The 14,678-nt window shown below is 55.2% G+C and overlaps 1 protein-coding gene across 2 annotated transcripts in view; it reads left to right on the top strand.

Annotated features, from left to right (window-relative positions):
• The window catches only part of rabgap1l (RAB GTPase activating protein 1-like), a 73,371-nt gene that overhangs the window by 32,326 nt on the left and 26,367 nt on the right, over window positions 1-14,678 (top strand). The window contains exons 16-20 of one of the 2 annotated variants that reach the window (XM_028812488.2): window positions 444-518; window positions 1,846-1,971; window positions 2,480-2,623; window positions 5,412-5,453; window positions 12,524-12,652. In XM_028812488.2, the coding sequence (XP_028668321.2) occupies window positions 444-518; window positions 1,846-1,971; window positions 2,480-2,623; window positions 5,412-5,453; window positions 12,524-12,652 (516 nt within the window). Of the gene's footprint in view, window positions 1-443; window positions 519-1,845; window positions 1,972-2,479; window positions 2,624-5,411; window positions 5,454-7,765; window positions 8,248-12,523; window positions 12,653-14,678 lie in introns of those variants that run through there. The other variant, XM_051933183.1, reaches the window with a different exon arrangement.

Raw genomic sequence — 14,678 nt, 5'->3', positions numbered from 1 at the left:
CTGACCCATGACTTGACCAATCGATACTGCCAGCGGCCGTCAAACCCAACTGTGCCCTGTAAGCAGGGACCCTGGCTGCCCTCTGCTTATTTAGTAGGCTGCTTGTGCCACAGACCCCATCTTTGGCAGGATGGTGGCAGTCAGCTGAAGGTGGCTCATGTGGTGGTCCTGAGTGTCCAATCAAAGTCGTGCTTGCAGGTGGAGTTTGCCAGTTCCTCATGGACCAGGCTGCCCACTGACTTTCATCCATAGCTGGCATTGCCACCCATACCAACTTACCAAGACACTCCTCAGAGCTGTGCCACCCTTGTTGAGCTCAACATTGAACCCAACTCCCTGTTAATGACTGTGGAGGGCACTGCCGAGGACCTCCTGCCGATCAGAGTGCCCATTTGTGTGCCCGCTCTCTTGTGCTTTATTTCTCCTCTTCTGTTTTCTTCCAGGCGTATTCTGTCTACGATGAGGAAATTGGGTACTGCCAAGGCCAGTCCTTCCTGGCTGCTGTCCTGCTGCTCCATGTAAGTATTCGCTCACATTGTCCCATTTTCTTTGTCCCATTTTGCCCACTTAGCTTATCTTATTTCAGTCCCACCCGCTTTGTGCCATTTCTTATTGGTAAAACTGGCACAGCGACCCCAGTGGGTGGCATTTGTCCCTGCAGCCCTTCAGTGTGGGCTTTGTGTTGAGACCCTTAGACTCTTGAAGTGTGTCTCTGTGCCAGGGGGCTTTGTCATGGAAACGCCATCTGTCTGTCCATCCTTTTGTAACGCAGTCACAGTACTGGCGGCAGCCTGAGCTCCCCTGTTGGCACTGAGCACATGACAGGGCACATTTGCTATGGCCTGGCAGTTCACATGACATTCAAGCCCACAAGTAGTGATGAGTAAGAGCTGGTGGGGGTCTCACCTAACATGTAGTGGCTGCCCTGGCACCACCATGGGCACAGTCTTTGGATTTTGACCATTTCTTTCAGTTCTTAGCAGGGGCTATCCAGATTATAAGTGGCCAGCCAGCCCAGCCCACCTGCCTATATGTCATCGAGACCCGAGTGGTCCAGAAGCAGGTGCTGGCACTGGATGGTGCATTTATAGGCACTACACGATTCCTTTGGCCTCCACTGAGACACAGCCAATGTGATTGGGCACAGGAGCAGCTTGCCACGTGGCGTGTGGACTGTGCTTTGCTTGCACGTCCAGCTGCATACCCCTGTTTGGGTGTTTAGTGACCACCTGGGCTGTCTGAGGCGCCATCTTGGTGTCTGCTCTTCCTCAGTCTGTTATGGCAGCTGTGATCTGTTGGCCTGCCAGTGATCAGTTGTTGCATGCCCATGGCACATGATCTCCAGGGATGCCAGTTTCAAGTGGGGCAGGATAGGGAAGGATGTATCCATGCCAGTGGTCAGTGGGCTTTTGAGGGGCCCACCTTTGTTGTTAACACTGGTATCCTGCTCACCCCATACTGCTTATGCCAGTAGGCTTTGGAGGGCGGGCTGGCTGGCTGGTGTGCTTGCCCCTTGGTGTTTGTCATGCCACCAGTGAGTACACTTTGTTGTTGACATTGGCACCCTGGTTTCTTTTGTTTGCTGCCCTGGGCAGTAGAATGGTGGGAAGCTGACGTATTCCCCTGTAGCATTTGTCAGGGTCACCTGCCAGTAGACCTTGGTGGGCACGACCATCTTGCCATGCCTGAGCTGCCTTTACTCCTTTCCTTGCCCACCTCAAAGGCCCTACTGTCAACTGTGCCCCATCAATTAAACTGGGTCTGCTGCAGGGCACTGCCCGGCCCATCATTTGCCATTCTTCGTGCCCGCCCTCCAACTGACCGTGCCTGTGCTTGTACTTTCAGATGCCAGAGGAGCAGGCCTTCTGTGTCCTTGTCAAGGTGATGTATGACTATGGCCTGCGCAACCTCTACAGGAACAACTTTGAGGACCTGCACTGCAAGTTCTACCAGCTGGAGCGGCTGCTTCAGGTCGGTTAGGGGGGTTTGGGGGTTAGAAAAGGTGGGCAGCGGATGGGCCTGTCTATCGACGGGCATGCAGAGCCTGGCAGCCACCACCAGGTGCTTTACAAAGCAAGTGGTGGTGCCCGGGATCTGGTTAGACGAGCAGTAGAGCACCTCCTGAACAGGACCCAGGAAGGTGCCCCATCTCTCCATTGTGCCCACCACATGATGATGGTGTCGTTGAAGACGGCTGCCTTTCCAATTGGGTTTCTCTTGTGTCTCACTGGCGCATTTCTTCCTAGTTTTTGGGTGCCAAGCACCCTGGTCCTGACTGCCCGTTGGCTGACTTGGGTTGCTGCTTGCTCTTAAAGGTTGAGCCCCCTTGCCTAGTGGGTGTCACGCCAGTCTTCCTTTGTGGTTTCTCAACTGATGCCATTGGCTTTGCCTGTCTCATCCCCTCTCTCTCTCTCTCTCTCTCTCTCTCTCTCTCTCTCTCTCTCTCTCTCTCTCTCTCTCTCACTCTCTCTGTCTGCAGGAGCAGCTGCCCGACCTGTATGCCCACTTTGTGGCACTCAACCTGGAGGCTCACATGTACGCCTCCCAGTGGTTTCTTACCCTCTTCACTGCCAAGTTTCCCCTCTGTATGGTCTTCCACATCATCGACCTGCTGCTCTGTGAGGTGAGTCCCACCTGCTCCTAGACAGAAGCCCCCTGGTGCCTTGGGTGTCACCAGTGCGTGACGGCAGGTGACGAGCATCCACCAGTCATGGAATGAGACCGGCCACCGGAGGAGCACATCTTTTAGGTTTGTGGGGGCAGACTGAATCTGTTAATGGAGCTCTGCCCGTTATATAGTGCCTCACATCCCTGGCCAGTAATCTATATAGTGCCTTTCAGGTTTGTCTGAATCTGTGACAGAGTGCCCTTCGTGTCGGTGTCTGTCGTATACGATCTGTGACATGGCGCCTCCTGATGGTTACATGCGTGTCCAGTCATCTCCTGCGCCTTTCATTTGTTAATGGAGCTGCGGCTCTGCAATCCTAGTATTATTATTATTCTGTCTGTCACAGAGGGCCTTTGCACCTCGGACACTCTGTGGTGGTCTGTTATATAGTGCCTTTGGGCCCCCCCCCCCCCCTCTAGTGGTCGGGGAGGCACTAGGCAGTTCAATCCCGACCCCCCCTTTCACTTGCCAGTATTCATTTTTCCTATTAAACTGCCCTCTGACTGGGCCACAGAAAGGCGCTATATTGAATAAAGCCAGCATGCGTATGCTGACCTTCTCCCTCTCTGGGCAAAGAGCGTCGCCATGTGTGTGTGTGTGTGGGGCAGCGGCGACGGTGTTTCTTTGTCTCAGCGGTGCGTGGACCCCCATCAAGCGCGTGCCGGCTATTATTAGCATGATGAGGTTATTTTTAGCCCGCTTGTTGCCATGTCGGGGGATCGCGTGGCGTGTGAGGTGCGCTGTGGCGCGGGCATCGTGTGCTGCAGCTGCATGGAGGTGACAGAGGCTGCAGCTGGTGAGTCTGCTGTGCACTTTGGAGGGGGCCGCCTGTCCCCTTTGTGCCAGAGGAGCGACGAGCTGTTTGTTTGGAGGGTGGTGCCCGCTGACCCTCTGAACCCCCTTGTTGGGTTTTTGTTTACCGTTCAATCCCGATGACTCCAAGGTCGGCTTCTTTGTTATGGTCATTGGATTGGCAGTCCCTCTCTGTCAGTGAAGACCCTGGCACCAGTGGGTCATAATGAGCAATTAGGAGCAAGGTGGAGGATGAGAGTGGCACTGAATCATTGATCGATTGCCCGCTGCACATTGTGTGCTCGCTGTCTGCCCTGGGGTCTTTTATAAGGTGCCTGTCGTGCCTACTTCCACAGCACTGGTTGCTATGTCCTGTAAGTAGATGGCATCACACCTGGCCCTGAATGCCAGTTAACATTTTACAGGAAGACCTACAGTAATGTGCCATTCCTTGATTTCCTGCCACGGATGTACAGCAGAGGATCACCAGCCAGGGCGGTGGGCACAGAGTGACCAGGCCATTGGAAAACAGCGTCTGGGAATTATGACAGGAGAGTCCACAGTGTGCCATTGTGCTCAGTCAGTGGGCACTCTTCAGCTGGGTAGCACTCGGTGACACGAGCCGAATGAAGTCGTGGGTACTCCGAGGGGTGTGCTGGTGATGAGTAAGTGCCACCTCGTTCATCGGCGCCCAGGCCATCAGTGGGCCTCGTTCCTCTGTCTGTTCCCGCAAAAAACCCCGACCCCCCCCGGACTGGCGATCATGTGTGAGCTAAGAGGAGAGGGACCCCTGGGTGGACCTCACCTTATTCCACATTTTCATTTTGTGTGGTCTTTAGAAGACCCTCAACTTGCGGGCCTGCCAGCATGGCACCCATCACACCTCCAGAACCTCACGTGGCCGTCTGTCTCCAGAAGGACCCTGGCATAATGGCCTTGGCCCTTCTCCTCAGTGCCCATCCCTCTATTGGCACTGAAGCCTTTTCTCTGAAGGCCTGCGTTTCAGCCATGTGCTTGTCTTTGATGCAATGGCGGCCTCTGCTGGTGTCGGCTGCTGCTCAACACCTCACCATTCAGACCATCGATGGCCCTGCTGTCCCCTTACTTGTCACAGTCACATCGGACCCACAACCTGTGCTGTTGTCTTCAGTTAATGTTTCTATAGCGGCCATCATGTGACCCGTCCCCATGTGCCCAAGCTGGGCGTAGAGAGACTATACAGGGGGCATCACCAGGGGAAGGAGGAGCCTTGCAGGCTATCGGCACCCATCGCTGCATGAAAATGGCGGTGGCACAAGAATCTTCTAGAAGGGCGAGAGAGTGACAGGCAGGAAGGCGGACAACAGTCTGGAGATTTAATGGCAGAAAAATAAAAATGGGTGGCTGAATGGTGGTCTCCGTGATGTGTGTGTGTGTGTGTGACTGACTGGCAGATGGCCCAATGATGGGCGGGCGTCGTCTCTCGGGGTTGTGCCCACTGCTGTCTGAACTGCAAAAGGTGCCAGTGCCAAATGAAATGAGCTGCAGATGTCCACTCGTAATGCCATTTCAAGGGTGGGCAGACTTTGTCTGCCAGTCGGCCAATTTTCTGAACCCACTGTGCCATGTATGGGGCATGGCGCCACTGGGCACACTTGGGGGGTTTTTGGCCCTCGTCCTTTTTAGTTTGTGATTTGACTCCTTAAATGTGATGGCACCCTGCAGGACCTGCCCACTTGGTGGGGAATTTGGGGAAACGAGTAAACGAATGAGCTGCCATCTGTGCCCGACCAGCTGCTCTGGCACTCTGGGCCTGTCAAGTGGTGATGCCCTGGCTGTTTTTGAATGGATGTCTCAGGTCGCTGTGAGCCGACTCCGTGTTTTATCAGGAGGGTAGGAATTTGGCTGGCACTGCCCGTGGTGCCCTGGCTGCTTTGCTGCTCTTCTCAATTTTTTTTTTCTCTCTGTCCAGGGTATGAACATCATCTTCAATGTGGCACTGGCTCTTCTCAAGGTAAGATGCCACCCTGGCGATGGGATATGGGTGGGGGAAGGAATGCATCTCTGTGTAATGGTGGAGAGGGCCAAAGTACCTTTGCCATCACTTTGTGGCCAGCAAGTGGGTGCTCTTATGAGAGCCATTGGGTGGCTGTGCCAGGCACCCAGATGCAGTTGACGCTGAAGCCTGGCACACTGATTTCTGTTCATGTGACCGTTTCCATTTTGTAGACGCGTTAAACCCGCATCTGTCTGTCTGCCTGCCCACCTTCTGTCATGTCATCCTCTTACTTCTAAATGGCTGCTGGTCACCATGTTGGTGGCAGTGGCTCCTTCCTCCTTGGCCAGTCCTGTGCCTCACCAGCTGCCAAATGTGCACTTCCTTCTGGCAGTTCGCCACTGTGGCCAGCAGAGGGCACTCAGACCTCACAGGAAGAGCTTTGTTAGGGTGCGCCCCCCCTGTGGGCAGAGTGGCACAGGACAGACGCTACTGCATCTCCACGGTGCTTCTGATTCAAGAGTCAAGTGTGCGAGGGGGCATGCCAGGTGCTCAGTGCCAGGCAGTGTTCAGAGAAGTGCCAGTCTAGGAATGATTTGAGTTGTCCGTGTGGACTTATTTGTTTTGGCCTTCCATCCTCCCTGAAACAGCAGGTTAGACCACCGAAAAGTCACTCAGTGCCCCTCCTCCTCTCATTAGCTGTTTGTTATATAGTGCCTTTCCTGTCTGCCTCTATCTTTGAACTTGAACGGCCATGTCTAAGACCACCACAGACCCCCGGGTGACTTGGCACTTTTAACAATGAAGTGCGGCCTTTCACAGCTATCACTTGGTCCTTTCATCGCGTGTGTAGTGCCTGTCCTGTATGCCCTATATAGCGCCTTTCGTATGGCTGGTGCCCTGGCATTCGCTAAAGTAACGAAGATGTGGCTAAAATCACAAGCGCGCGTGCGCGTTGGCACCACAGCCTCAACTCCGAGCCGCCGCCGCCGCCTGTCATGGAATGCCGAGCGACAAGAAGCCGTGGACCCCTCAGCCCCCTCGTTCTGACTTGGCGTCGCCATCGCTCTGCCCGCTTCGTTCTTAGGGCGCCTTGTTTGTTTTTGATCGTGCAGGGTGCCACACAGAGCTTGGTGCCCATATGCAGGTGCCCAGTGGCGGCGAATGCGTTTCTTTTCTCTTCATTTTTTTAGGTGTCGTCGTGTCTTGTCCGCTCCGATTTCTTGTCATGTACCTCAAAATGAAATTCTTATTTTTACGCCCGCCCGCTCGCCCTGTTGCGGCTTTGTGTGCCAAGTGCCAGCCCCGTCTTTGTGTTTTTCGGTCTGTCATTCGTTTAAGTGCACGCCATTAAAATATGAATAATGAATATTCACAAAGTTCAATTATTAATGAGACGAAATACAAAAAGGCAAACGTAAAAGCGGCACCTGGAATATTCCAGCCTCGGATTTCCACGTGCCTCTTTTTAATGGGAGGTTTGGAATTTTATTTTTTAAATATACTTACCTCCGCAACCCCCCAGTTTGGGAAGCCCACCCCCACGAGACTGAATCGATCTTGACAGGCCCCCTATCTAATCAGCTGTGGACGCCTTGACGAGCTGCCAGCCAGCCACGCCGATGCCCGTCCCCGGCTGCAGAGGGCGGCGGCGGCGACGGGGATTTCACTGCCGCCTTCCCATTGGCTCCTCATGACGGCATTCTCCCCCGAGACTGCCCCCCCCCTCCCCTCCCCTCCGCCGCCCGGCAACGCCTCCTCCTCCGCCACCGCTCCGGCGCTTTCGCTGGGTGGCTATGAGCTCATCCGCCAGCCGTGGACCCGTCGGAGCTCCTGGAGCGGCCGCGATGGAGACCGAGTAACGGGCGATGAGCGATGGGATGGATGGCCCGCGGGGACCGGGCGCTGCCTCGTGACGGCTGTCGGATTCCTCCTCCTGTGATCGGGGCTTCGGGAGAGCGACGGCGGGCAAGGATCGATTGATGGCTCGGGGGGCTCTCCGTTGCTTTTGTCGGTTCGCCCGATTCCGCCGGCCGTGACACAGCAGCACATGGATGCGCCGCCAAGTCGCCTCCGTTACTGGCTGAGCAGGCAAGGAGCCGACCGGTGAAAAGCCTCCATGATGACCGTCTTGACGGGGTCTCTGAGTGGGATTCGGACTAAAGAGGACGCCCCCCTGCTTTCTTCACTCGTTTTTATTTTTAATGCCTGCACAGAAATGATTTGATTTTCCCGTCTCAGCCTAAAGCCGCCTTATGCCTTTTTGATTTTTTTTTTTCTTTCCATTTTTCTCACCCACCGGTGGTCTTTTTTTTTTTTTTTTTTTTTTTTTTTTCCGGTGACCGACTTTCGTTTGCGCGCGCCGTGAAACCCCTGATATAAACTGACTGTTGCCTAGCAACGTTTTTGAAGTGGACCCGGGGGCTCGTCGGAATGAATGGACGTTGATGGAAAACTTCCTGACATTCCCCCCAGGCTCCGCCCGCTTTCACCACGACGATGGGCAGGCCTGCCACCCTTGAGCGAGCGCGGTGATCGTGCCCAAAGTTAAGGGGGCACTGCCCCCCGCGCCCCAGGATTCACCCTTCTCAGTGTCCAGCCTGGCGCCGCCAGAAGACGAGCCAAACTGGATCCTTCCTGCCTTCTCCTACCTGAAAAGGGGCTGCCACCTACTGCCCCGCCGCCACCGTTGCCCGACAAGGCAGAAGAAGAGGTGCCAAAGGACCGTGGCGGCCTGGTCACGGACTGCGCCTGTCGGGTGCTGGAGCTGCTGGGGATGGGGCACCGGCTTTTTGTGCCACGGCTCCTTGCGGTGAGAGATTTACCTTTACCTGTGTGTGTGTTTTGGGGGTGAAAATAAAGGAAAGGATCACATGGAAAAGGTCGAGCCTCGATGGGCATACGTGTGTGCTGGCAAGGGTGCATCAGCCTCGAGATGGCGTGAGGGTTCTGGGCGCTCCTTGGCTGCTGCCACTACATTGTTGGAGTAGGTAGGTAAATGCAGCACCTTTGAAAGTGGCACAAGTAGGCAGCCGAGTAGGCCAATGGTGTGCCAGGTGCCCGCGGGCTTTACCTTCATTTACTTTGTGATTTGTAATGCTGGGCACTCCCGTCCTGACAGATATCGACAGTTACAGCAGTTGGCCACTGGAGGGCACTCCTCTCAGTTCACTCACTTGTATAGCACTGAAGTGGGACAGGTGGTCCCGGAGTCGGCCGTGGGGTCTCCATGTGTCTCGCCACAGCGGTGGGTGGCCGACTTGCACGCACAGAATCAACGTAGGACCCCCCCCCCCCCCCCCCCCCCCCCCCCCCCCCCCCCCGTTTCTGCTGTAGATGTGGGAGGAGAAGCCGAGTAAGAACAGGGCCGCTGGACCCCTTCAGCAAATCTGCTTTATATAAAGCCTTTCACAGCTCATGCCCACGGGTGCCCTTTGATGCCTTCCTCATCGAGCATCCCCAGAAGGGGACCCCGTCTTCATGGGGTGCCATGCAAGAGTGCAGCTCAGGTGTATATAGTGCCTTTCACTGCCTGCAGGCTTGTAGTAGATGCTGCTGTATTGTGCCTCCCCCCCCCCTCCACATCACATGATCTCTTGGCAGCCCCCTTCGAGACTGGGCAGGGGCTGCCAACAGCCAGCAGTGTGGGGGTGCAGTCACTGCTGTCCTCCTGTGCCCCCCATGTTTGGCACGGCCGGCCCATTCGAGGAGGTGATCACCCATGCTGGGCTTGGCCACATTTCTGAGGATGGAACAGAGAATCTGTCCTATGTGCCACCTGAGAGCTGCTCAAGAGCTGTGATGCCAGTCATGGGTGCTCATTAGGATGGCAGTTTATGGCACCCTGGCAAAGCCCAGCAGTTATAAACTTATCGATGTGCTGGTGCCCGTAGGGTGGCAGGAGCAGTGATGCCAGCTGCAGGACACGTGGACTCTGTAGGCTCAATCCAAGTCGCCTTCTACCGCCCCCTAGGGGAATGCCATCACAAGGCAGTCCAAACCTTCAGCTCATGCCGGGTGACAGGGTGACCAACAACCGAGGCACCTGCACAGGTGAGCTGAAGGTGTAATCAGTAGGGATGTGCCAGGGCTGGGATGGCATAAAGTGTCTTTTTAATTGGAGAATGAGTGCACCTGGCTATCCAACTGATGGGCACACACAAGTGCTCATTGTGGCACAGGTGTATTTTGGTTGGCACTGTGGGGCTATTTCACCCACCTGGAGTAGAAAACTAGAATGGGGTGGCAGTCTTTGGGGTCACACCGTGAATCAGGTGCGGCAGTGCGAAGCCCAGAGCCTGCTCATGTAGGGGGACTGGCAGTGGTGGGCAGCTGTCAGTGGTTTGTAGGACCCCCTCCCAGGATGGTGACCCGGGCATGTCGGCTGGTCCATGTGACCCCATGAGCCTTTGACCAAAGTTGTAGAAACAATCCAAGAGGCTTGGGCGTGTTAGTCATCTGTGCCACCTGGTTGGGGGGGATCCAAGTGACAGAAAGTGGCTCTTGGGCACAGGCTGCCACTTTGTGTTTGAAGACTGGCAACAGGAAGACCGGGTCCAAGATGAATCCCCACCCCCCGGTACAGACACCTAGGTGTGGGGGTGGGCGGTCACCGGGGGGTGAGCTGGTCCCCTCAGTGTGACAGACTGGCAGACGAAGGCTCATCTCTGGGCATGGGGAGATGGGAGTGGTCACTTGTTACACGTGGGGTCATTCAGCCCCTTGGGTGAAGAGTGGGCTGGGTGGGCTGAAGTGACTTGGACTGTCATGAACGCAGCAGGAAGGAGGTTTCCAAGCTGGTGGTCACACGCTGGCCCGGGGGTGGCCTTTCTGACCGAGGGCAGGAGCGTGTGTCTCGGGTGGGTCACAGACGGCTGCCTTTTGGTCCGTTTTGTTCCCCACTTTGTGATTTTTCTTTTGTAAAGGTGTTTATTGGGGGCTGTTGTCCCGGATACTGGACCTCTCAGGTAGTACGGAAGAAATTCACGAAACTGGACGCTGTTCCCGTGTTTAGTGACCGTGTCGTCCCGTTTCTTCTTTCTGGAACTGAATCGCCCGCTTCGGGCTGTCCTAGCACTTCCGCGGTTTAAGAAATGGTGGGACGCCCAGAGGTTTTGGCAAATCCCTCCGCAGCTCCGTTACACGCGCCATTCGTCCACTAGATGGCAGAAGTAGTACGGTCGCGCGCCCCGGCTGCCTCCGCGTGGCCGCTCTCATGCACGCGTCTGTCCACCTGCCCTCGGCGTTTACCGCAGCTTCATGTCGCTGCCCCGGTGACACGCAGAGTCTCACAAGACACGGCTTCCATTGCCAATGCGGGCGTACAGAGGACTGGGCAGTGAGCAAGGATCGGGGGCCAGCCGCCCACCCGTTGAGCGACTTGTCAAAGAGCGCGAACGGTGTTCACCCCTTAATATACTGCTGATAAAGATCGGGGGTTACGTGGGCAGGTAACGGACGACCACAAAGCGGAGAGGCTGGAAGACGGCGTGCTACACCTGCCAAATCGGGCGTCGAAGGCAAAGGATCATGGGAGCCTCCACAGTCAAAGCCTAAATGCCATGTCAAGTTTCACGACTTCATTTACATAATCTTAGCGACGCCGGGCGCGTAGTCCGACTCGTCTTAGTCGCGGGGGGCGGGCTCTGTGTGCTCGACAACCAATAAGCGCCCGCCTGGAAACAACGCGGAGACGCTTTGGACCTCAAGAAAAGAAGAGAAGCGGCAGGCGGGCGATGGCAGAGCCGCTGCTGTTACCAAGTCGGACAGAAGTCGTGCAGTGTGGCTTTGGCACCAGTCTTTGTATTTAATGCTTTTCCACCTAACCGAATTAAGTTCGTCCCACGTCAGATCAAATGTCGTTCGCCAACGGTCTGTACTAACGTATGAAATCCAAATTAATGGCAGAGCCACTTCAAGCAGCACCCACCTGGATGTTGTGCCGACCACGATCCTCGTGCCAGTCTGCTTTGAGGGGCTAATAAAGGAAAGGCCAAGAGTGGTACACCTTTATAGTGCCACACTGTGACTGCAGCTGCCAAGTCTGGTGGATGTGTATAGTGCGAACCCTGGAGGACCGCAACCTGTGACCATTCCAGCTTACCTGGGACAAGTGGTCTGGGTGGGAGCCCAGGAGGGAAGCCCCTGGGGACAAATAAAGTTCGGTCTGTCTGTCTGTTTTCTACTTTCCAAATTAACTGCCATTTTGGGGTCAAGGTGCCATCGATGCTTTTGTGCTGTGGGTGGGCAACAAGTGTGCCAGTGTATCGAACAAACTGACCATCGGTCCAGAAGCGAGGAAAGTCTCAAGCTTTACCTCCACGTGCCTAAGGCTGTTGAGACCCCTCTGAACAGGGGGTCCCTCATGCGCGTTCTGGACAGTTGTGTCTGTCTGCTCATTTTAAGTGAAATCCACTGAATGCAGCTGTGTATTTAAGAAATGGCCCACTGATGATGCCACCCTGTGCTGGAGTGCCATATCTGTGTGAAGGCCACTTGTAGGGGGCACCTCAGTGTGTGACGGCAAAGTCAGAGCTGTGGGTCTGAATGGTGTTTTGTGCAGGTGGGTGTTGGACCCGTGCCAGGTGGTCAGACTGGGTGGCATCACTGCCTTAGTGTCTGTTTGCAACATGGGAGCCCCCCAGGGATGTCCTTGCCTACGTTCCCTCGACACCCATGACTCCTCCAGAGCAGGCTTCATAAGGCGAGGAGGCAGATGCCCTGCTGTCACCGGCGAGACCGCAGGGGACGGGGTCGGCACTTTCAAGTTCCGTGTCCCTGAAGAAGGAGCAGCACCACCACCTTCATACAGCATGGGGGCAAAGGTGTAGGAGCAGACTGTCCTCGGGCGGCCTCAACGCCTGGCACGTTGTCTCGTGTTCTGCAGCTGGGTGCCGGTGCTCATTGGGACTTCCTAAAGGCCACCTCTGGGTGCCAATGGCGTCACATTGTGCCACCGTGTCTTTGTACTATGAGGCGATTTATACGTGTGTGAAATGAGTGGTGCCACAGTCCCCCGATTTGATTTAAGAGACTCGTGGTCCGTGGGCCCCCTCAATGATGAGCCTTTCATTTTCTTTGTCTTCTAGACGTCCAAAGAGGACCTGCTGCAGGCGGACTTCGAGGGAGCGTTGAAGTTCTTCCGCGTCCAGCTGCCAAAGCGATACCGTGCTGAAGAGAATGCCCGTCGGCTCATGGAACAGGCGTGCAACATCAAAGTGAGTATGTCTCAAGGGCCCCCCCCGAGATGAAGACCCTACGTGTTGGGGTGACGTCTGGTGCTCCTGGCATCCTTGGCAGTGTCTCAGGCTGCAGTTTGCACTCTGCATTTATCCAGTGCCATGTCCAGTTGTCCCCCTGCAGTGCACAGCTGCTTATTTGGGCTCACTGGTGCTCGCCATCTGTAGGCCAAGCGTCACATCATGGGGACTTCGGCTGCAGGTGGCATTCTTGGCCGGCAATAGTTCACGGCCTGCGGATGCTCAGTCACCGGCCTGGAAAGCTTTGACAAGCTACACATCACTGGATGGCATGGATACCATCGGCCTCAGTGGGTTGTACCCACCCCTGTGTGTGGTGAATTGGGAGTTAGTCAGCATAGGCCGGGTATTTGAGTGCCAGGCCGCTTTCTGGTTTATCATTGCTTGGCATATGGCCTAAGTAATGGTAGAGACATCCGCTGCAGATGGGCAATGGGCACCAGTCTGCTTGAACCCGAGTTGCTGGGGGGGGCCGTATTGTTGGTCTTTCTTTGTTTTGTCACACTTTCTGTGCACAGCTGGCATTTTCTCCCCATGGACCTTTTGGGGAGTACTCCAGTCATCTTGCCAGTGTCACTGATAACACAAGTGTGCCCGCTGTGCTGTGTCCCATCCGGCCCTTATTGGAGTAAGTGGACGCGATGAAGACGTCGAACACAGCAGGAGGGTCACAGGCCTGGCAGGATCTCGACCTCCAAGCTGTACCCCCGCCCCTTCTGTACCAAGCCAATGCTCTTTAGTTTCCTGACTGCCGAGTGGTCTTGTCTTCGTGTTCAGCAGCCTACACAACAAGATGGCCACCACTCTGAGCAACAGAGCAGAAAAATGCCAAAACACACAAAAGGGTGCAGCCTGAAGATGACAAGCGCCGCCCCGGGGCAGGGTGGGCTTGTGTCTGGAATGCAGATGAGAAAGCTGAGCCTTCAGGTTTACACCAGATAGGAGTGGAGACCATAAGGCCACACATTAGGACCCCTGGCACCAACACGGTTAACCACATAAATGCCACGGTGGCACAAATACGTTCGTTGAAACTTGTCCTTTGTGTCTTCTATTTTCTCTTCAGTAAATGCTTGAAGAGGGCACATCCTGTGCCAGCAGTCTACTAAGGGGCAGTGCCCAGGGCAAGTGGTCCCAGAATAAAAGCAGAGAGTTGTATTTAGAGAGGACGGCTTGGCCCAACAGGCTGCCGTCACCTGCCATTCTCTCTGATTGGCTCGAGAGATGTGAGCGGCTTGGGCATCATTGACAAGATGAAGCTTCGCGTTCTTGTGCATGTCTTCCTGGGTATGTGATGGTCGCCCACCTTCTTGAGCCGTCACCAAGCCCTTCGTGTGGCTTCCTGATGTGCTTATTGACCCTTTTACACCTCGAAGACAGGTTGGTACACTTTCCACACTGAAATATACCAAGGGCCTCCGTGTGCAATAACTGTGTGACCCCCAAGTTCAACTTCATTTCCACCCCACCCGGCCAGGTGCCCGTCTAATGTGGCTCTTCCAGTGAAGCCCACCACAGGGCATTCTGGCGACAAATGTCTGGAGAGTGGCCACGTGTTAAGGTGGCTCCTCTGCCAATGCAGCCATTCGTAAGGGTGGGCTTTAGGAGCAGACCTTGTGGACATGTGGGCCTGGGCATGATGCTGTTGGGGTGCCAATTGTGGTGACCACTGACCTGCCAAGAGGTTTTCTGTTAAAGTAGAGCCTCCTCATGGTGGGTCCAGGTGGCAGTGACCAGTGTGTTCTCTGTAAGGTGATGCCCATGGAGCGTCTGTAAGGTGATGCCCATGGAGCGTGGCCGCTTGCTAGGAACAGTGCAGCCCTTTTGAATCCCGGGTTAGAATGGCACCAGTTGGCACATGTCACGTTAGTACAGAACGCCGTAGTGTGCTGACCACTGGTGCAACTGGTGACGTAATGCTCAGGACAGTCTCTTCCCAACGTGTCTCGTCCTTTTACTAACATCTGGCATTGTAGGATCAAAC

The sequence above is a fragment of the Erpetoichthys calabaricus genome, chromosome 10 (genome assembly GCF_900747795.2).
Source record: "Erpetoichthys calabaricus chromosome 10, fErpCal1.3, whole genome shotgun sequence".
NCBI classification, from domain to species: Eukaryota; Metazoa; Chordata; class Cladistia; order Polypteriformes; family Polypteridae; genus Erpetoichthys; species Erpetoichthys calabaricus.
This window is presented reverse-complemented; position numbering and strand designations above follow the sequence as displayed.